We start from the raw sequence: 22,242 nt of genomic DNA, 5'->3' as shown, positions 1-22,242 counted from the left end.
TTTATCCTTATTGTTGCATGTTAGAATTTCCTTCCTCTTTTAGTCTGAATAGTACTCTTTTGCTGTATGTACTCCATTTTGTTTATTCATCCTTCTGTTAATGAACACTTGGGGTTTCACGTTTTGGCTCTTGTGAATAACGCTGCTGTGAACACTGATGTACTAATACTTCTTTGAAACCCTGCCTTCAGTTCTTTGGGGGTATATACCCAGAAGTAAAACTGCTAGATGAAATGATGATTCTAGTTTTTAGTTTTTTGAGGAACGGCCATACTGTTTTCCACAGTGACCATATCATTTTACTTTCCTACCGACAGTATACAGAATTTCTAATTTCTCCATATCGTCGCCAACCTGTGTGTGTTTGTTCGTTTTAAGTTTTTTACTTACTTATTTTGAGAGACAGAGCTAGTGGCAAAGGGGTAGATAGGGAGAGAGAGAGAATCCCAAGAAGGGAGAGAATCCCTGCGCAAAGCCCAATGCGGGGCTCAAACTCACAAAACTGGGAGATCGTGACCTGAGCTGAAACCAAGAGTCTGACACTTAATTGACTGAGCTACCTAGGTGCCCGTTTTTTGTTTTGTTTTTAGCCATCCTTAAAGGGTGTGAGGTGATTGATAACTCATTTCTTTTAAGTTTTTGTTTTTTGAGCTAGAAAGTGCAAGTTGGGGGTAGGCAGGGCAGAGAGGGAGAGAGGATCCCAAGCAGGCTCTGCACTGTCAGCGCAGAGCCCATGCAGGACTTGAACCCATGAATTGTAGGACCATGACTTGAGCTGGAAGTCGGATGCTTAACTGAGTGAGCCACTCAGGTGCCCCCACATTAAACTCTATTTTTTTAATTTAGAGTTTGAAACATAAGAGAATTCAGGTTTCTGTAAACCTCTAGAGAAAAATAATATAATATCCTAATTTAAACATTTAGTGTAAAATTCTGGCAGAATTTTGGTAGTAATTCAGTTCTAAAAAGTTGCCACATAAAAATATCTACACTGATCATTGAGACATTTGTGCAGATACATTAATTTGTTTAAATTTGTAATTCACAGAGTTTGTGTTTTGAGTGTGTTTATGTGAGATCTTTGTTATGATGGATGACTTTTGGAAAATTGTCTTTAATCCAGTCATTTCCACAGATGATTTTTGTATCGAATGCATATTGTCTTGATATTGTTCAGCAACAGTATTTACTTGCATTACTGAGGCATGCAGTTAGAATTGCTGAGGCTTTAGCCCAGAAGCCACATTTTCAGAAAAGCACTTAGTGGTCTTCAGAGTGCCCAAGGAGAGTCAGTGAAATAGTGCAAAAGAAAAGGGAATCATAGAAGCACAAAGTTTGAAATTAATGTCCTGGTTTTTGTATGCTTTTTCTGCCCTGAGTGTGACCCACATATACAACCATGAGCTAGAAATGCATTTAAATACACATTTCACTTTTCTCTCTCTTCTCTCTCTGGTGACTGGAGACCATTATCTTCTCCCAGCTTTTTCTTTTCTTACCTTTCTACTGTACTCCCACCGGACAAGTTGTTGATAGCAGTGTAACTTCGTTACATGTCTAATCTTTATGAACATTTCTGATCTTATGTTGAAACAATATTTTCCTGATAATAGATGGGTTATCAACTCATAGGTGATAACGAACCTAGAGACCTTTTCCTGTGACCTCGTTAACAGTAACTTTTTTTTTTTTTTTCTTTCTCCGTTTACTTCTCTAAAACTATTGATTTTCTCTACCACTGACTGTCAGGGAGTCCTGTCATACATACAATTAACATGATAATTTGGCCATACTTAATTTTAGTTTTTGAGAGGGGGGTGGGTGGGGTACACAACTGACCAAGGGGCAGAGAGAGAGAGAGAGAGAGAGAGAGAGAGAGAGAAGCGGGGCTCACCTAAAGCAGGGCTCAGGCTCACCCAAAGTAGGGCTCAAGCTCACCTGATGTGCTGGTCTGTTCTATTTATCCCACACCTCCATCTAATCTGTAAGCAGTTACTTTGGATTTGCTATTAGGATATATCCATAAACAAACCTCTTCTCATTACCTCCACTGTTACTACTCTTCCAAGCCACCATCATCTCTCAGTTGTTTTAGAGCAATGACTTCCTAACTCCTCTCATGCTCCCTCTCCTTCAGTCTGTTCTTAACCTAGCAGTGAGGGTGAAACTTGTAAAAATGTTAAGTTAGATCGTATCGCCTTGCTACTCAAACCTTCCTGTGGCTTCCCAGCCCCCTTACAGATAGAGCCAGTGTCTCTAAAATGGTATATGACATTACGCTTCCATTGTGTCTTTGACCTAATCTCCTACTACTTTTCCCTCACTTAGCTGGCCTCAGAGTCTGTATGCTTGCTGTTCCCTTTGCCTGGATGGTTTTCCCCATAATCTACTTCGCTCACGCCTTCACTTCTCTCAGGTTTTTACTCTGATGTCCTCGTTAGAGTGCCTTGACCCTGCCTTGACTGCCTTCCTTTTTTGTAATTGTTTTATTTTGGAAACTTTCAAACATACACATAAATGTAAAGAGAACAAACCATCGTACTAACATTTCCGACAAAATCCTAAGCATTATCCAATACATAGGCCATGGTCACATGTCCCCAGTTGTCTCCAAAGTGACTTGTTAAAGTTAGTTTATTTTTGAGAGAGAGGGAGTGGGGGAGGGGCAGAGAGAGAGAGGGAGAGAGAGAATCCTGAGCAGGCCCCATGCTGTCATCGCAGAGCCCAACGAGGGGCTCCATCCCACAAACTGTGAGATCATGACCTGAGCCAAAACCAAGAGTTGGATGTTCAACCAATGGAACCACCCAGGCACCACCAAAATGACTTCTTATAGTTGGTTTGTTACAGTTAGTGTCCGTACCTGGCTTGTACACTGCATTTGGTTGATGGAACCACCTAAATTCCATTTGCAACCTTTCCCTCCTCTCCCAGCATTCAGAATTCTACTTCTCTGTCTTACTTTTCTCCATAGCACCCATCACATTCTAACACATACTGCATCTGCCTGGCCTTTTTTCTTTCTTTCTTTTTTTTTTTTTAAGTATATTTATTTATTTATTTATTTTAAGTTTTTTTTTTTTTTTTTTTAATTTTTTTTTCAACGTTTATTTATTTTTGGGACAGAGAGAGACAGAGCACGAATGGGGGAGGGGCAGAGAAAGAGGGAGACACAGAATCGGAAACAGGCTCCAGGCTCTGAGCCATCAGCCCAGAGACCGACGCGGGGCTCGAACTTCCGGACCGCGAGATCGTGACCTGGCTGAAGTCGGACGCTTAACCGACTGCGCCACCCAGGCGCCCCAAGTTTATTTATTTTTGACAGAGAGTTCAGGCATGAGTTGGGGAGGGGCAGAGAGAGAGAGAGAGGGAGACACAGAATCCGAAGCAGGCTCCAGGCTCCAAGCTGTCGGCACGGAGCTGGACGCGGGGCTCCAACTCACGAACTGTGTGAGATCGTGACCTGGGCCAAAGACAGACGCCCAACCGAGCCACCCAAGCGCCCCAAGTTTGTTTATTTTTGAGAGAGAGAATCCCAAGCAGGCTCCACACTGTCAGTGCAAGGCCTGATGTGGAGCTCAAATTCATGACCCGTGAAATCATGACCTGAGCTGAAATCCAGAGTCGCATGCTTAACCAGCTGAGCCATCCAGGTGCCCCTGCCCGGTTGTTTAAAACTACCTGTCTACCCCATTAAAATGTCAGAATCTTGAAGACCAGGATTTAAAAACAGATTTTTTTTTTGAATGTTTATTTCTTTTTGAGAGAGAGACAGCATGAGCAAGGGGCGAGCAGAGAGAGGGGGAGACACAGAATCCGAGCCAGGCTCCAGGCTCCTACCTGTTAGCACAGACCCCAACGTGGGGCTCAAACTCCTGAACCACGAGGTCATGAACTGAACCGAAGTCGGACACTTAACCAACTGAACCACCCAGACACCCTGGCCAGGAGTTTTATCTATATTGTTCACTTCCGTTTCCTCCACGCCCTAGCACACAGTAGATGGTCCATAAATATTAGTTGAATGAGCGATTGAATGCCTGTGGGCATTTCACCTGGCCACTCCACAAAGAGTGTTCGTCCCAGAGTGTGTGAGATGAGGCACATGTTTCTGCTCCTGTATACTAGCGGCTGTAGAGCTTGTGGTAAAAAGCACAGACTTTGAAACCAGACCCCTTGGGTTTAAATCCTGATTCTGTCATTTTCTAGCTCTGTATCCTTGAGTAATTTCCCTCTCTGTGTCCCAGTTTCCTAACCGATAAACAGTGTATCAGTAAGGTTGTTACCAGGCGTACGTCTCCTAGTACATGTTAAGCACTTAGAACAGTGCCTGGCACATAGTAAGTGCTCAACTAATGCTAATATTAGTCTCTGTTCCAATATAATTCTCATGGTATGAGCATTACACCATGCTAAATAGGATTCTGATTTCAAAGACTTTTTTTTTGAGAGACTACGTGCACACATGTGCAAGCAGTGGAGGGACAGAGGGAGAGGAAGAGAGAATCTTAAGCAGGCTTCATGCCCAGTGTGGAGCCTGATGCAGGTCTCCATCCCACAAACTGTGAGATTATGATCCAAGAGTTGGATACTCAACTGACTGAGCCACCCAGCTGCCCCAACGGTATTTTTTTTTTTTTTCAACGTTTATTTATTTTTGGGACAGAGAGAGACAGAGCATGAACGGGGGAGGGGCAGAGAGAGAGGGAGACACAGAATCGGAAACAGGCTCCAGGCTCTGAGCCATCAACCCAGAGCCCGACGCGGGGCTCGAACTCACGGACCGCAAGATCGTGACCTGGCTGAAGTCGGACGCTTAACTGACTGCGCCACCCAGGCGCCCCTCCAACGGTATTTTTTAAAATTTTTATTTATTTATTTTGAGAGAGGGAGAGCGAGCACGAGTGAGGGAGGGGCAGAGAGAGAGGGAGAGAGAGTATCCCAAGCAGACTCTGTGCAGTCAGCCTGATGACGCAGGGTTCGATTTTATGAACATTGAAGTCATGACCTGAGCAGAGATCAAGAGTCAGATGCTTAACTGACTGAGCTACTCAGGCATCCCAGTGTTTTTTATATAACATGCAAGTTTCTTCTGTATTTGATAACAATGATTTTTTGCAAATCTGAATTAAAAACTGGATATGTTGGATTTACATAGAGACTTTGAGTTCACTCTAAGATACCTTCAGAAACTTTCAAGGGTAGTTCTGTCACATGGCATTAGAAATCATTGTGTGTGATGTAACTTCTTTATACTCTTTTTTTTTCCTCTTCCCACACCAATATAAGAACATAGCCCAAATTCAATTGTATGCCCTATACTTATCTCTGAACTCTTTAATTTCTTTGGTGACCCCTTAAATTCTTAACATTTTCAACTCTGAGCAATTTCAGGCATCTTGTGATCTTCTTAATTCCATTTATGCATTTCTAACAGACTGATGGAATGCTCTCATTTAGATGCTTGCAACTCAGAATCCTTGTTGCTATCAGTTGCTTTTTTGTTCTCCGTCCCTTACTTCTGATTCTCTCTGCACATGGCTTTCATTTATATATGTCTCAATGCAGACCAACTTTCTCCATGGTTGAGTAACATGGCCATCAACAATTACCCATGATTTTCTGCTTCAAACTAAACTGGTCTGATTATCTAATTAAAACAAAACCTGTTGGGACACCTGGATGGCTCGGTTGGCTAAGCATCCAACTCAATTTTGGCTTAGGTCGTGAACTCACATTTCTTGAGTTTGAGCCCCACATTGGGCTCCACACTGACAGTGCAGAGCCTGCTTGAGATTCTCTCTCCCTCCCTTTCTCTCTGCTCCTCTCCTGCTCGTGTTCTCCCTCTCTCTCGCTTAAAATAGATAAACTTAAAAAAGAGAACATGTTATAATAATAAAAAGTTCCTTGAATTTGTATAGGGCTTTATAAAACCCTTTTGTACATTGTTTTCCATATTTCTCAAAATAGACTTAAAAATATATATTCCTACCTCAATTTTGCTGATAAAAATCTTAGGGTTACCTGGCTGCTCACTGGTAAAATCAGAACTTCATTTTTTTTAATAAAATTTTTTTTTTTTTTTTTTTTTTTTTTTTGAGAAAGAGAGAGAGAGAGAGAGAGAGCGAGCGAGCATGCATGCTTGGGAGAAGCAGAGAGAGAAGGAGACGGAGCATCCGAAGCGGGCTCTGCGCTGAGAGTGGAGAGCCCGATGGTGGGGCTTGAACTATGAACTGCAAGATCATGACCCGAGTTGAAGTCAGGTGCCCAACCGTCTGAGCCACCCAGATGCCCCCGTTTTGTTTTTCAATATGATACTTGCTTTTTCCACTGTTCTGGGCTGTCTTATATTGGAAAGTGCAGGCATAGCATAGTGAATAAGAATGTAGAATCTGGAATCAGACTGCCCAAATTTGTACTGGTTCTTCCCCTACCTAACTGTGTGACTTTGGAAAAATGACTTTTCTGTGTCACTCAGCTTTTCTCCATTTGTAAAGTATGGGGAATAATAGTATCTATTTCTTGGGTTTGTTGTATTATCTGGTTTATTCCACACATATGAAATATTTTGAATAGCACTATAGTGAGTGCAAGATGGTGTGACACAGACTAAATTTTTCAGAACAGGGAGCTATGCCTGGGAGTTAACAATAAGTTAAAGAGATGGGGCATGATTAGGTATAGAAGAGTGTAGAATTTAGATGGATGGTAGAGTGACATTCTTACAACTTTTTTTCAGTGTTTATTTTTTGAGAGAGACAGAGCACAAGTGGGAGAGGGGCAGAGAGAGAGGGAGATGCAGAATCTGAACCAGGCTCCAGGCTCTGAGCTGTCAGCACAAAGCCTGATGTGGGGCTTGAACCCACAAACCGTGGAATCATGATCTGAGCCAAAGTCGTATGCTTAACTGACTGAGCCACCCAGGCGCCCCAGTAGAGTGGCATTCTTTAAGAGCTTCATGAGAAAATTTCAGAGACAGGAGTTGGCATTCTTTTTTGGGAACTAAAAGGAGACCGGGTCTGACTGCATCTAGACTAACAAGGAGTAGGAGCACGTCATGGAAGGCTTTGAAGCTGGGTTGAGGCTTTAGGACCTGACACCTGATCAGTTGATTAACACCGTAAAGGTGGCTTCCGTAGGTGTATTGACCTAGTTGTGGTATGCATTATGAAGACAGAAAGCACAGTGCCCAGAAGGGAAGGCATGGTGGCTTGTACTAAGGTTATGGCAGTGGTAAAAGAATGGGCCAGTCTCAGAAGTTTTGAAGCAGCTGGTAAGTATGATTTTACTAGAAGATAGAGGAATGAGTGACAGAATTCTGTGACTTCTAAAAGCCCAGACAAAGTATATGTTGGCATAAAGATTGCTGAGAAAACAGAAATGTTAGGAAGGGAACCAGTTTAACTGATCGCTGCATTCTTGGAGCATCTGAACCTTGGTTAAGGCAGTTCTTCTCACTGGGGTGTCAGTGTTTTACTTTGTGATCCCCCATTGGAGATCAGTCTTTAAGCAGTCTGCCTTATAGAGCAACTAATGGAAAACGTGTTTGACAATTAAGTCATTCCCTCAGTTATGTTCCCGAAGCTCTCTATGTGTACTTCAACCCTGATCCTTCTCATTCTTTACAATGATTATTATATATTCATCATCTCTTAAATTCCTTGAGTTTAGTGACCAGATCTATGTGTTTATCCCTGTATAACTGTAATAAATACTCAGTAAATGTTTGTGGGATGAGGGACTTGAAGTGTGGTATGTGTGTGTTTGGGGTTGTGGCATAAATCATATTCCTCCTAAATGGAATATACTGGCTTAGAAATACTTTCATTGTGACTTCTTTAGTTGGGAGTGTCTTCATTTGGAGTATCCGGGATGTACAAGATTTGATAGGCTAGTTCCCACTCTTTAGCATCCTATTAGATCGTGGCATCCCCTCTATTATTCCTCCCTAAGCATACAGATGATGTCATGAAAAACTAGTGTCGGCTCAACCTGTAATGCTTAGTGGTTAGATAAAAATTTTAAATTTCTTCTCCAAAGAAAAATATCAGCGTGAAGCACCTCAAATGATAGTTTGGCCCTCGTAATTCTGCCTCTCGACCGGCTGCCCTGCCGATCTTTATTCGTCAACACCGTAACTAACAAGTTTCAAGCCACTCACCTCAGATTCTTACTGGGTGCTCTTCTAGTAATTCTTGAGAATGATGACAGAACACACCAGGCTTGTAGATTATGATCCACCCTTTCTTCAGATGTCCTGTTGTTGGCCTGAATGCATAGCTTTCCATTTGATTGTCTTCTTCCCTACCACAGCCCCTTTTAAGCCCAAAGTCAATTTGATTGGTTTGTGCCTGCACCTAAGGTTCCCCCCGCTCCTACCTCTGAGACTACACCTTGACAGGACAGTCTTGCACTTGTTCTTATGTTTTTTGGGTTTTTTAGAATTTTTTTTTTAAGTTGATTTATTTTGAGAGAGAACAAGTGGGGTAGAGGCAAAGAGCGAGGGAGAGAGAGAATCTCAAGCAGGCCCAGAACTGTCAGCACAGAGCCTGATGTGGGGTTCAAACCCATGAACTGTGAGATCATGACCTGAGCTGAAACAAGAGTCAGCTGAAACAAGATTTTATTTTTAAGTAATCTCCACCTCGCCATGGGGCTCGAACTCACAGCCCCAAGATCAGGAGTTACACAGTACACCATCTGAGCTGCCAGGCACCCCTCTGTTTCTTCTTTCTTGCCATTTGGTTTTGATGACCTAGTATTGTTGGTTTGTATTTTGTCTTAAACTGTAACCCTCTTAAGACAGAGACATTATGTTAAGAACAACCTTTTTTCTTTCCCAGGGAGTTCTACTAGGCTAACTTCAGAGTTTGTAAAAAATGTTGTTTTCTGTTAATGTGTTACATACTTTTTAAAATACAGTATCTAGAAATTTTGCCTGTGAGAATTCTTGAGTTAGGTGGGACTTTAAACATACTCATGCTTTGTTTGATTACACAGTTTGGTTGCTGTTGTGGTAGAATAAATGGAAGGTGCTTGGAGTACCCTAGAAGTTTGGAAATTGGTTCTGTATGGGACATGGTTTGTGTCTCCGGGTAATGACTTAACTGCTTTGCTTAAAGTAAAAAGAATGCCACTTGTTAAGGGTGCCAGTATTTTATTTATTATTGTCCATCTTAACAAACTACTACTACATCTAATAGGAATCAGAACTTAAGTTCAGGGGAAAACCCTGGATCTGTTTCTTCGTATCTTTCTTCATTGATGTTTATCGCTATTTTGTTTGTTTGTTTGTTTTCTCTGCAGGCCTCAGCTGTTGAAGAATGCTCTGCAGAGAGCAGTAGAGAGAGGCCAGTTAGAACAAATAACTGGCAAAGGTGCTTCTGGGACATTCCAGGTTAGAGGCCAAGAAGACTTGGTTGTAGAGAAATGACTCTCAAAAGTTTTGGTTGCAGGACCAACTTACACTCTAAAAATTCTTTGAGGACCCCAGGAGGTTGTTTTTATGTGGGTTGTACCATATTAGAGATTAAAACTGAGAAAAATTTTAAATATTCATTCATTTTTTTAAGAAAACATTTTACATCATATAAATAACATTTTTTTGTGGAACAATAACTATTATTTTTGGAAAACTTCATGAGAAGAGAGGTACTGTTCATTAAAAATTTGCAAATCTTTAACGTCTTGCTTAAGAGAAGACAGCTGGTATCTGTCTTAACAGATATTTCAACATATTTTGGGTTACATCTTTGAAGAAAATTCACCTCACACACAGAAAAGTATGGAGTATTTTAAGATAATTTTCTTTTTTTTTTTTTTAAATTTTTTAATGTTTATTTTTGAGACAGAGAGAGACAGAGCATGAATGGGGGAAGGTCAGAGAGAAAGGGAGACACAGAATCTGAAACGGGCTCCAGGCTCTGAGCCATCAGCACAGAGCCCGACGCGGGGCTCGAACTCACGGACCGTGAGATCATGACCTGAGCCGAAGTCGGATGCTTAACCGACCAAGCCACCCAGGCGCCCCTAAGATAATTTTCAAATAGTTGTGGGTATTATTCTTTGATACTGTACCAAAACTCAACAAATGGTGATTTTTTAAAGTAGCTTTATTGAAGTATGATTTGTATGCCATAAAATACACTCATTTTAAGTTACAATTTATAATTCAGTGATTTTTAGTAAATTTACAGAGTTGTATAACCATCACTACAATCCAGTTTTAGAACATTTCATCACCCAGAAAGATCTCTTGTGCCCATTTGCAGTCTCTCCCCATTCTCCTCTGCAGCCCACCTACTAATCGACTTTCTCTTTACATAGATTTCCCTTTTCTACACGTTTCATGTAGATGGAGTCATACAATCTATCGCTTTTTGGGTTTGGTTTCTTTCACTTAGCATAATCTTCTTTGAGTTTTATCCATGTTGCAGCATGAATCAGTGCTTTCATTCCTCTTTATTGCCACATAGCATTCCATTGTCTGTATTTAACACATTCTGTTTACTCACAAATTGATAAACATTTGGGTAATTTCCACTTTTTACTCTTACGATTAATATTGCCTATGAACCTTTACATCCCTTTCATTTACATTTGCAATCTTTGTGCAAATACATGTTTTTATTTCACATGGATATGTAACTAGGAGTGTGGACTTACTGGACACTATGGTCAATTTATGTCATAAGAAACTGCCACAGTGTGTGCATCATTTTACATTCCCACCAGCAAAGTATAAGGGTTCCGGTGTCTCCACATCATTGCAAACACTTGTTACCGTCTTTTTTAGAATTCTAGCCATACTGGTGGATGTAGAGTGCTGTTTTGTTACGGTTTTGGTTGGCATTTCCCTAATGATTGCTGATACCATCTTTCCTTGTGCTTAATGGACATTTGTTTATCTTTTCTGGTAAAATGTCTATTTAAATTCTTTGCCTGTTTTTAAATTTGGGCTATTTGTCTTATTATTGAGATGTAAAAGTTATTAACTAGATTCAGGTTCCTCATTAGATACATGATTTGCATATATTTTCTCCTCATCTGTGGCCTGTGCTTTCACTTTCTTAATGGTATGTTTTGAAGTGCAAAGGTATTTAATTTTGATGAAGTCCAGTATGTCATTTTTTAAAATTGCTTCTGCTGTTGGTATTATATCCAAGAAATCATTGCCTAACTTAGGATCACAAGATTCACTCCTACATTCTTTTTAAGAGTTTTTAAATACTTTTAGGCTCTGTCCATTTTGAGTTTTGTTTATGGTATGAGGTAGGACTATAAATTCATGTTCTTGCACATAGATACCCAGTTGTCCTAACACTTTTTATTTATTTATTTAAAAATTTTTAAGTGTTTGTTTATTTTTGAGAGGGAGACAGAGAACGAACGAGTGGGGGAAAGGCAGAGAGAGAAAGGGAGACACAGAATCCGAAACAGGCTCCAGGCTCTGAGCTGTCACCACAGAGCCCAGTGTGGAGCTCGAACTCGGGGACAGTGAGATCAACACCTAGGCCAGAGTTGGATGCTTAACTGACTGAGCCATCCAGGTACCTCATAACACTTTTATTTATTTGTTTATTTATTTATTTTTAATTTTTAATTTTTTTTTAACGTTTATTTTTTGAGAGAGACAGAGTGTGAGTGCGGGAGGGGCAGAGAGAAACAGGGAGACACAGAATCGGAAGCAGGCTCCAGGCTCTGAGCTGTCAGCACAGAGCCCGATGTGGGGCTCGAACTCAGAAGCTGTGAGATCATGACCTGAGCCAAAGTCAAGACGTTCAACTGAGCTACCCATGTGCCCCAACACTATTTATTTATTTATTTATTTATTTATTTATTTATTAAAAAAATTTTTTTTTGTAATGTTTGTTTATTTTTGAGAAACAGAGACCGCATGAGCGGGAGAGGGCAGAGAGAGAGAAAGGGAGACCCAGAATCGGAAGCAGGCTCCAGTCTCTGAGCTGTCAGTACAGAGCCCAACGTGGGGCTTGAACCCACGAGCTGTGAGATCATGACCTGAGCCGAAGTTGGACGCTCAAACAACTGAGCCACCCAGGCGCCCCCCCCCCAACACTTTTTATTTAAAAGATTATCTATTCCCCACTGAATTGCCTTGGCATCTTTATTTAAAAAAAGAAAAAAAATGACCATACATATTAAGGATTTATTTCTGGACTCCTGGTTTTTCTCCATTGATCTATGTATGAATTCTTATGCCAGGATCATAGTCTTGATGACTGTAGCTTTGAAAGTTTTGTGCAAGTTTTCAAATTGGAAAATGTCAAAAAATGTAATTTTTAAAGAATATTTTAATTATTCTTAGTCTTGTGCATTTCCATATGAATTTTAGGATCCATTTGTTATTTTTCATACACACACACACACACACACAAAACCCAGCTAGGATTTTGGTAGAGATTGCACTGAACCTATACACCAATATGGGAAGAATCACTGTCTTTATAATACTGAGTTTGCTAGTTCGTGAACACTGACTGTCTCTTTATTTAGATCTTTAACTTCTCTCAGCAGCATTTTGTAGTTTTCGGTATATAGGTCTTAACATTTAAGTTTATTCCTAAGTATTTTATTCTTTTCCACGTTACAGTGAATGGAAATATTTTCAAGATTGTTCATTGCTGACATTTAGAAATACAGTTGATTTGTCTGTTGATCTTATATCCGGCAACATTGCTGAACTCATTCACTAGTTCTAGTAGTTTTTTTGTAGATTCCTTAGGATTTTTGTGGATTCCCTAGGATTTTCTACATAGAGTCATGTCATTTGCAGATAAAGACCATTTTGTTTACCTTTCTCATCTGGCTGTTTTGTTTTGCTTTGCTTTTTTCTTGCTTAATTATACTGAATAGAACCTCCAGTACAATGCTGAGAGCAGACATCCTTGTCTCATTCCCCTTATTAAAGGGGAAACATCAAGTCTTCGATCATTAAGTTAGCTGTGGGTTATTTATAAATGCCTGTTATCAGGTTGAGAAGATTTCTCCCCTATTACTAGTTTGTTAGATTTTATTATGATCAGCTTTTGGGTTTGTAAAATGATTTTTCTGTGTCTCGAGATGAGCATGTGATCTTTGTCCTTTATTCTGTTAATACGGTGTATTACATTAATTGATTTTGTGCTAATTCCTTAAAGGTTAGTTACCATGTGGAACCTAAAACCATACCTGTGAACCTCTTGTACTCTTGCCTTAAATCTTTGGGTCTGTCTTGAACTTGGAGCAGATGTTTTAACTGCATAATTTTATAACATGGTCATTTGGAAGATAGTGGTTCACTGAATCATGCAGATAATTAAAGTGTTACCACATTTCATCAAACAGTAACAAAAGTAATAGTACCCCACCGATTTTATCAGAACAATATTTAAGTACTCAGAAATTACTAAGCTCACCGTAGTATATATACAAATGTTCCATGATTTAAATTTTTTCTTAAAAAGTTGCATTTTATGCTTGGCAACAAATACTGTTAGTTGTTTTCCTTGAAGGGAGAGGCTCATTTAATACATTTTCAAGAAAATGTCTATCAGATGCCCAAGTCTAAATAATAATTAACCATAGTGTATCTATTAGTCGTTCCTTCAAGTAAGGAGTATCCCATGAAAAATGAAGCTAGTTCAGCTCAAAACTCAGGCCCTGGGGTGCTTTTCCTTGAGACCACCGTCCTATCTCCACATGCAGTTGACATGCTTAATGTGTTCTTCCCATGTCATCCCATAAAATAACAAAAAGACATGTACTGGGATTGAGATTTAATAAGATAACTTTTGCTACTTCATTGAGGACATTCTTAAGTGAAATTGGCTTTTTTTTTTTTTTTTTTTAAACAAGCACATAGCAGTAAATACAGCAACTACTGGTACATTTTTGTGTCTCCGCCTTCATTTATGGTAAGGTATCAGCAGTTTTACCCACCATCGCTTTTCCACCATCAGTGCAGATGTCACCACAGTGAAGAAGGCAAATCACGTCTTAGCATTATTATGAAAATAGTTTTGATCTTGCAGATCCTCTGAAAGAGTCTCAGGATCCCCAGTGGGTTTGTGGACCACTCTTTGAGAATCTCTGTTGTAGATCATACCTGAGTTTGTCCTTTTACTCTTTGTGCTTAATGGGGCTGACCTTTGTTCCCCATCCTTTTGTCCTTGAAATATGCTATGTCATTTTCTGTTGTATGATACCCTAAACAATTATCAGACTTTTCCTTTGCTATTTTCTTTACAGGATTAAAAAGGTTATTTATTATTTTTCTAACTACTCCACTTTTCAGATTGAGACAAGGAAGTATTCTCAAAACTGTCTTATTTATTTGGGACATAACAAGTTAACCTGCTTATTGGGATACAGCTGTCACTCTGTTTGAGTTAAGGGTAGCTGTTGCTCTGTTAGGTTGGATGGAGGGGTTAATGGAAAGAGAAAATATCCATAGGAGGGTTGGGACTCCTCAGTTAGATTAAATACCTGATGAGCGGGAAGAGAAAGTCCCTAACCTGACAATTTATTGTAAAACATATCTGTGCTAATGCAGGAACTCCGACCCACCTGGTGCAGAGGAGTCTTGTCTTGACCTGCTTTGGGAGAGTGTTGTCTTGATGCTTTTCTCTTCCTCCTTGGAAAACAGCTGAAGAAATCAGGGGAGAAACCCCTGCTTGGTGGAAGCCTGATGGAATATGCAATCTTGTCTGCTATTGCTGCCATGAATGAGCCGAAGACCTGCTCTACCACTGCTCTGAAGAAGTATGTCCTGGAGAACCACCCAGGGACCAATTCTAACTATCAAAGTAAGGCTCAGAGTTGTGTGCATTTAACTGGGATGGGGGGGGGGGGGGGGATTGCCTTGTAAACAGTTCTGGAGATCATGCTATTACAAAGCATTAACTGCTGACTGAAAATCAAGAGGGAACAACTTTACAAATTTATTATTTACAAAAGGAAAAACAAATAAGCAAGGCTTATCCTTAATTTACAATGTCTGCTGAAGATCAGGATTTGATTTTACTTTACTATAAAGATTTTAGATAAATCTCTTGGTTCAGAATACCTCTCAAGTATAGTATCTTTTTGCCTTTCTGAATGTCTACCAAACCATGTAATTTTCCCTTGAAGCCAAGCAGGTGTTTTAAAATGCTATTTATTGTTGTTTCTTGTTGCCTTAAGCCCTAGAACAAAGAATACTTTTCTCAGGAAAGTGTCTTTACCCTGTCAGGTGGTGATTTGAGATTAAAAGCCTCGCCTTAGCACTGTCATATCCAGGTTAACGAGGCTGTATATTTTCTCAGTGAACTACTAGAATAGGTATAGTGGTGTAGGGTAAGGAATATGGAAAATAAGTGACAAAATGCACACTAGGCTGTATTCTTTTGATTAAAAGTAATTTTGGGGGGCGCCTGGGTGGCGCAGTCGGTTAAGCGTCCAACTTCAGCCAGGTCACGATCTCGCGGTCCGTGAGTTCGAGCCCCGCGTCGGGCTCTGGGCTGACGGCTCAGAGCCTGGAGCCTGTTTCCGATTCTGTGTCTGCCTCTCTCTCTGCCCCTCCCCCGTTCATGCTCTGTCTCTCTCTGTCCCAAAAATAAATAAAAACGTTGAAAAAAAAAAAAGTAATTTTGGGGGCACCTGGGTGGCTCGGTCGGTTAAGCGCCCGACTTCGGCTCAGGTCATGATCTCACAGTCTGTGGGTTCGAGCCCCGCGTCGGGCTCTGTGCTGACAGCTCAGAGCCTGGAGCCTGTTTCAGATTCTGTGTCTCCCTCTTTCTCTGACCCTCCCTGTTCATGCTCGCTCGCTCGCTCTCTCTCTCTCTCTCTCTCTCTCTCTCTCTCTGTCTCACAAATAAATAAATGTTAAAAAAAAAATTTTTTTTAAAAAGTAATTTTGAAGTCTTAATACTGACTTTTAACCTATGCAGTATGAATTTTATAATGTTATGAAGGAATGCTTTCCTTTTTTTAATGTTTATTTATTTATTTATTTATTTATTTATTTATTTTTAATTTATTTTTTTTTTCCAACGTTTATTTTTGGGACAGAGAGAGACAGAGCATGAACGGGGGAGGGGCAGAGAGAGAGGGAGACACAGAATCGGAAACAGGCTCCAGGCTCTGAGCCATCAGCCCAGAGCCCGACGCGGGGCTCGAACTCTCGGACCTCGAGATCGTGACCTGGCTGAAGTCGGACGCTTAACCGACTGCGCCACCCAGGCGCCCCTAATGTTTATTTATTTTTGAGAGAGCATGTTTGCACACCTGTGTGCAGGGGAGGGGCCAAGGGGTGGAGAGAGAGTATCCCAAGCAGGCTCTGCAAACAGCACAGAGCCCCACAGTCCGCAGAGCCCGACACGGGGCTCGAACTCACAGGCCATGAGATCATGACCTGAGCCAAAATCAGAAAATGAACACTCAACTGAGCCACCAGGTGCCCCCAGTTTTGTCATCTTTATAGATACTCTCCTAAATTATTTCTGAGTACATACAGGTATCCAATAGATGTTTGAATGAATGGAAATGAGAGATTAGTTTTAGGTTGGCTACTAATCATTTTTGCATCACTGTAGGGCATGTCACTCACCACTCTGGGCTCCTGTTCTGCTTTCTCTGAAACGAGGAACTTGTCTTAATGGACTTAATGGTCAGTCTCTTGCCATGACAATTTAACTCTTTTCAAATTTATGGGCACTTAATTGTTAAGTGAATTAGTTAACAATTCTGACCACAAAAATTTCAGTTAGCACATGTCACCTACTGTTTGACAGGACAGTAAATTTGTATATAAATGTTTGCGGTTGAGGGACTTATAAAATAGAATAACTAGGGGCACCTGGGTGGCTCGATTGGGCATCTGACTTCGGCTTAGGTCATGATCTCACGGTTTGTGGGTTCGAGCCCCGTTTCGGGGCTCTGCGCTGACGGCTCAGAGCCTGGAACCTGCTTCGGATTCTGTGTCTCCCTCTCTCTCTGCCCCTCCCCCACTCATGCTCTGTCTGTCTCTGTCTCTCGAAAATAAATGTTAAGAATTAAAAAAAAAAAATTGTAGGTAACTTTCTTCATTTCTGGATTTTTTATTCAGTGCATTTGTTGAAGAAGACTCTTCAGAAATGCGAAAAGAATGGATGGATGGAACAGATCTCTGGCAAAGGATTCAGTGGCACCTTCCAGCTCTGTTTTCCCTATTACCCCAGGTAAGCAGCCAGGCCATAATGTGAAGTGTTGGTGATTGTAAATTTAAAATCTTGGGCTTAACTGATTAATTTATTACTGTTTTACTTGAAAATAAAGATTACTTAAGGCAGTATTGTTTTAGAGCAAACACTTTTCATGTTAGAACTGGAGAATGTTGGCTACCCTGCTAGATCTTATCAGTCACCCATTCCTTAAAATCAGGCATGGAATTCTTTGAGATCATCGGCCAGTTATTTTTGTGTTCATTCTTTCTTTATTAAATAAATGATAATGACAAGATTATTAGAGGATGATGTATGTTTTCATCGTCACTCAAGGAGGGGAGAGCATTGGCTGCTTCCAATAACCCTAGTCTGCCTTCTCCATACTATAGAGGTAGGGCCATTTCCTTAAAAATCTTTTTGATCTATACTTTATTTATGCACCAAACCAAAAAATGTATTGAGCACCTCCTTGGGGCCAAGCATTGTTCTGTGCACCTGTGCAATGGCCTTCTTATACTCTTGATTTCTAGTAAAGTGCCATGACATGTACCACTAAAGCCCTATTTTAGCAAGAGTATAGTGTATTTCTTACATTGTACCTTGTGTACAAGCCTCTGTTACTTGGCCGATTGCATATTATTTGAATTTTTCAAATATTAAATTTAATTCTTAAAGTCATGTACATAAAATGTTATAATTCAAGGACTTATTACACAATGGAATCAATATTTGTATCAATAAGGGCAAAGAAAATTAGAAAATCCTTGCTGACTTTCTCTAAAACTTTGAAGAGATTCAGCCTTTATGATATTTTGAGGTCTTTTGCCAGTATCATGAGGCCAAAAAAATGTATACTGCTGTGCAAACTGTTTGCTGTCTTGTAGACAGACCAGTCACTGCTGTATATTCAGTGGCTAATACAGTGCTGGACACACATCAGGAGGTTAAATTGCTTACTAAGTAAATGATTAAGAATCCATTTTGGGGGCGCCTGGGTGGCTCAGTCGGTTAAGTGTCTGACTTCGGCTCAGGTCATGATCTCACAGTTTGTGAGTTCGAGCCCCACCTCAGGCTTTGTGCTGACAGCTTGGAGCCTGGAGCCTGCTTCAGGTTCTGTTTCTCCCTCTCTTTGCCCCTCCCTCTCTCATGCTCTGCCTGTCTCCCTCTCAGAAATAAATAAACATTAAAAAAAAAAATCCATCTTACTGGGGCACCTGGGTAGCTCAGTGAGTTAAGCATCCGACTCTTGATTTTGGTGCATGTCATGACATCACAGTCATGAAATCAAGCCCCATGTTGGACTCTGTGCTGGGTGTGGAGCCTGCTTAAGATTCTCTCCCTCCCTCTGCCCCTCCCTCACTGTCATACCGTGTTCTCTCACTGTCTCAAAACATAAAAAGAGGTGCCTGGGTGCTCAGTCAGTTGAGCTTCCGACTTGAGCTCAGGTCATGATCTTGTCGTTCATGGGTTCAAGCCCCGCATCGGGCTCTGTGCGGACAGCTCAGAGCCGGGAGCCTGCTTCGGATTCTGTGCCTCCCTCTCTGTCTCTCCATCTCCCTGCTCGCACTCTCTCTCTGTCTCTCAAAAATGAATAAATATTAATAATTTTTTAAAAAAAAACATAAAAAAATTAAAATAAATTAAAGAGTCCATTTTTTCTAATGGTAGGAGGAAGGGAATGAGGTATGGTTCTGGACTCTTAATAGATTTGTTATAACTGTGTGTGTGTTGAAAACAGGTTAAACTGTAACCCGACACTTGCAACATGGCATTTGGGGAGGGCAGGAAGATGTGGAATGTCAAAGAAAGAGCATCTAGGTTCACATTTTTCCCTTTCCTATGTGGGACTTCTCTTTTATGTAATTTTACCTTATTTTTCTTTTCTTTTTTTCTTCTCATAGCCCAGGAGTTCTGTTTCCAAAGAAAGAGCTAGATGATTCGAGAGACGAGGATGAAGATGAGGAGGACTCTTCAGAAGAAGACTCTGATGACGAAGAGCCACCACCTAAAAGAAGGTGTGGATGTGTGGATGTCCTACCTTTGAGCTAATAGTGGCAGTGATAGTAATTAATAGCATTGTAACAACTCAGGATCCTTCTCAGAAGGCTCTTGGTGTAACATTTGAATTTGTCTTACTGGAAATTCAGGGGCTTTGAACTTAGGAAGCACTGTGAATATGTGTAATTTACTGTTTGGTCAAATCTGTGTGTATATCCGTAGTTGGTTGGTTATTCAAAGAAAAACAATCCCATATTTTCCTAGGAAGAACATCACAAATTATGTACAGACTCCCATGAAGTGGTTGAATTTTCACACAGTTTTAGTAAGGGCTATAGTCAAATCACCACGTTCCTATCCTTTACATCGGTGACTTCTGTCTACCCTGTGTCTTTTTTGGCAAAGTATCCGGTCGTCCTGGCAGAGTGAGTCTCTTGAGTACTAAGTGATCGCCTTTGCTCTTTGTTCTCACAGGCTGCAGAAGAAAACCCCAGCCAAGTCTTCGGTGAAGGCCACATCGGTGAAGCAGAGAGGGTCCAAGCCTGCGCCCAAAGTCCCAGCTGCCCAGCGGGGGAAAGCTAGGCCCTTGTCTAAGAAAGCCCCTCCTAAGGCCAAAACTCCTGCCAAGAAAGCCAGACCCTCATCCTCAGTCATCAAGAAACCTAGTGGTGGCTCTTCAAAAAAGCCTGCAGCCAGTGTGAGAAAGGAAGTGAAATTGCCCAGTAAGGGCAAAGCCAACATGAAGAAGTCTTTCAAAGCAAAAAAGTAAATTTTATAGGAAAAAAAGGGTATCATGATAAAATTCAGAATCTTATTTTCTAAGGTCAGTGTGCATTTGTTTTAGTTTTGATGCTTTTAAAATTACATTTTTTCCCTTCCCTATGAACATTGTGGGGAGGGAATATAAATAAACCAATTTAGGCATTTGTTCGCTTTAGGTGCTGTTCTTGGTGCCTACCCCTTCCCTCGGTCATTTTAATTTCTGCGATAACTCCGGATTTTCCTGAACTGTATAATCTCCACTTGTCATTTTTTCTCCCTCTACCCCAACCCTCTTTCTTTTTTTATTGTCAGCTTTGGCTTTTTTTTTTTTTTTCTTTGTTTCTTCCAGCTTTATCTAAACACTTGCAAAGATTTTTATATTTGTAGAAAACATCAAGAATAGGATACTGGTCAGGTGCTGGAAGTAAAAAAAAAGAGGCAGTATATAGCACTGACTGAATGGAAAAGGCTTCTGCCTGGAGACTTCAGTTATAGCTATAATAATTAATCTTATTTATAAAACCACTCCACTAACCCTTTCTCTCCAACTATATAAACACAGAGACATCTTAGCTTTGGGAATAAGCCAAAAAACATTATGACTTCATTAGATTCTGCAGACCTAGGACTCCTTTGGGCCACTTTTCACGTTGGCCGATTTCCAGGTGTTTTTCACTGGCCCAGAGCGTTGCGCTCCCTCAACCACAAGCACAAATTCCCTCCACCATTTGGTTTCTGACTGAAGGGAAATACAGGAATATGTTGAGTTTATGATTTCTGGTGTCACCTGTGTTACCAAAAACCAAACCATATAAAATCTTGATCAAATGTTTAAATATATTTTTTAATATTTGGAGCATGAGTTGTTTCCTGTTTGCCTTTTTTATAAGGAAATGTTGGAGAGTTACATCATTGCTAATATAGAAATGTTAAGTGGAAAAAACACAATTTGCTAAAATAAACTAAATTCCAGATTCATCTGTGGGTTTTTTTCCCCTCCTTTCTTTCCACAGCACTTTTGATATCAAGCAAGTGGCTTCTTTTTTTGAGATATTTACAAAAAAAAAAAAAAAAGTAAATGAAGCCCAACTACCTAACCCTTTCTCATTTGTATTTGGTTTAGTATTGTGAAGTTGTGTTAAATAGTACTAGCTTTCTACTGGAGAAATACTGATTTCCGGTTATCATTTATCCTCCCTGTGGCACTTGACATTTTAATTGTCTTAAACTTTTTGGTGTACATCTTCTGGCCCCTTGAGTACTGCCAGAGGCAAAAGACGTTTGTTTCCTTCATTCCACTTGCATTGTCTCCTGGGATCTCATCTGCAGCCTAGAGTGTGGCTGGGAAATGGACTTGAGAAGATTGGCTTGAAGTAGATCCATAATCATGTGTGATCCCATCATGAGCTCATTGGAATTTGTGTTGCATGTAAGGCAATCTTTCCTGTTGTAAATCTTCCTTTTTTTATGTACATATATTTTGAAAAATATGAATAAACATGAAATTTTAAAGCTGCTGAACTGTAGCTTATATTTAAAAGATTCTATCTAGTAGACCCTTAAAAGTAGCTAAGTGTTGCATTCACTGGAGTCTTTCCTCCTTGGAATAGCTGCCATCCGTTTTCCTTTGTATTTCTTTCTTTCTTTTATTTTTTCGTGTTTTTTAATGTTTAATTTTGAGAGAGAGAGAGAGAGAGAGAGAGAGAGAGAGAGAGAGTTGCAGCCAGGGAGGGGCAGAGAGAGAGGGAGACACAGAATCTGAAGCAGGCTCCAGGCTCTGAGCTGTCAGCACAGAGCCCAATGTGGGAGTTGAACCCACGAACCTTAAGATCATGACTTGAGCCGAAGTCAGACACTTAACCGACTGAGCCAACCAGGTTCCCCTTCCATTTTTATGTTTAATGTTCAGATAGTCTTTAGACTAGAAAAAAAAAAACGTACAGCACTGCAAAAGGGTTGATAAACCGTACAGACCTGATCTTAGAAAGTAATTCTAATTTCTCTTTTGCTATTTGGCAGGTAATAATTCTCAATTTCTTAGTAGTATGAGTGTTGGGTACCTGTGCTAAGAATACTCTTCTGGGATCAAAAGCTGGAGGATTTTGGTTGGTTTCTTCATTTTATGATCCCACTTGTAAAAAGATACTCGGAACAGCCACCTAGTGGTTATGTTGTCCAGTAGGTGCTCCAGCACAGGGTAAGAAGTTTATTAGATCACTGGGGGTCCTTTCCCACTCTGACATTCTGTAGCTAACAGAATGTCATAACTCTGTCAAGTTACGATGAAGTTCAGATAAGGACA

General features: G+C 40.4%; 1 protein-coding gene across 11 annotated transcripts in view; it reads left to right on the top strand.

Annotated features, from left to right (window-relative positions):
* Nucleotides 1-21,457, top strand: part of HP1BP3 (heterochromatin protein 1 binding protein 3) — a 40,180-nt gene extending 18,723 nt beyond the window's left edge. For 10 of the 11 annotated variants that reach the window (XM_043573955.1, XM_043573961.1, XM_043573960.1 and 7 more), the window contains 5 exons: nucleotides 9,307-9,397; nucleotides 14,645-14,804; nucleotides 17,084-17,195; nucleotides 19,082-19,195; nucleotides 19,653-21,457. In XM_043573955.1, the coding sequence (XP_043429890.1) occupies nucleotides 9,307-9,397; nucleotides 14,645-14,804; nucleotides 17,084-17,195; nucleotides 19,082-19,195; nucleotides 19,653-19,947 (772 nt within the window). In that variant the 3' untranslated portion in view covers nucleotides 19,948-21,457. The other variant, XM_043573963.1, reaches the window with a different exon arrangement.
* The last annotated feature ends 785 nt before the right edge of the window (nucleotides 21,458-22,242 follow it).

This window comes from Prionailurus bengalensis, chromosome C1, assembly GCF_016509475.1.
Source record: "Prionailurus bengalensis isolate Pbe53 chromosome C1, Fcat_Pben_1.1_paternal_pri, whole genome shotgun sequence".
Classification (NCBI taxonomy): domain Eukaryota; kingdom Metazoa; phylum Chordata; class Mammalia; order Carnivora; family Felidae; genus Prionailurus; species Prionailurus bengalensis.
The sequence above is the reverse complement of the archived record's forward strand: the minus strand, read 5'-3'. Positions and strand labels throughout refer to the sequence as shown.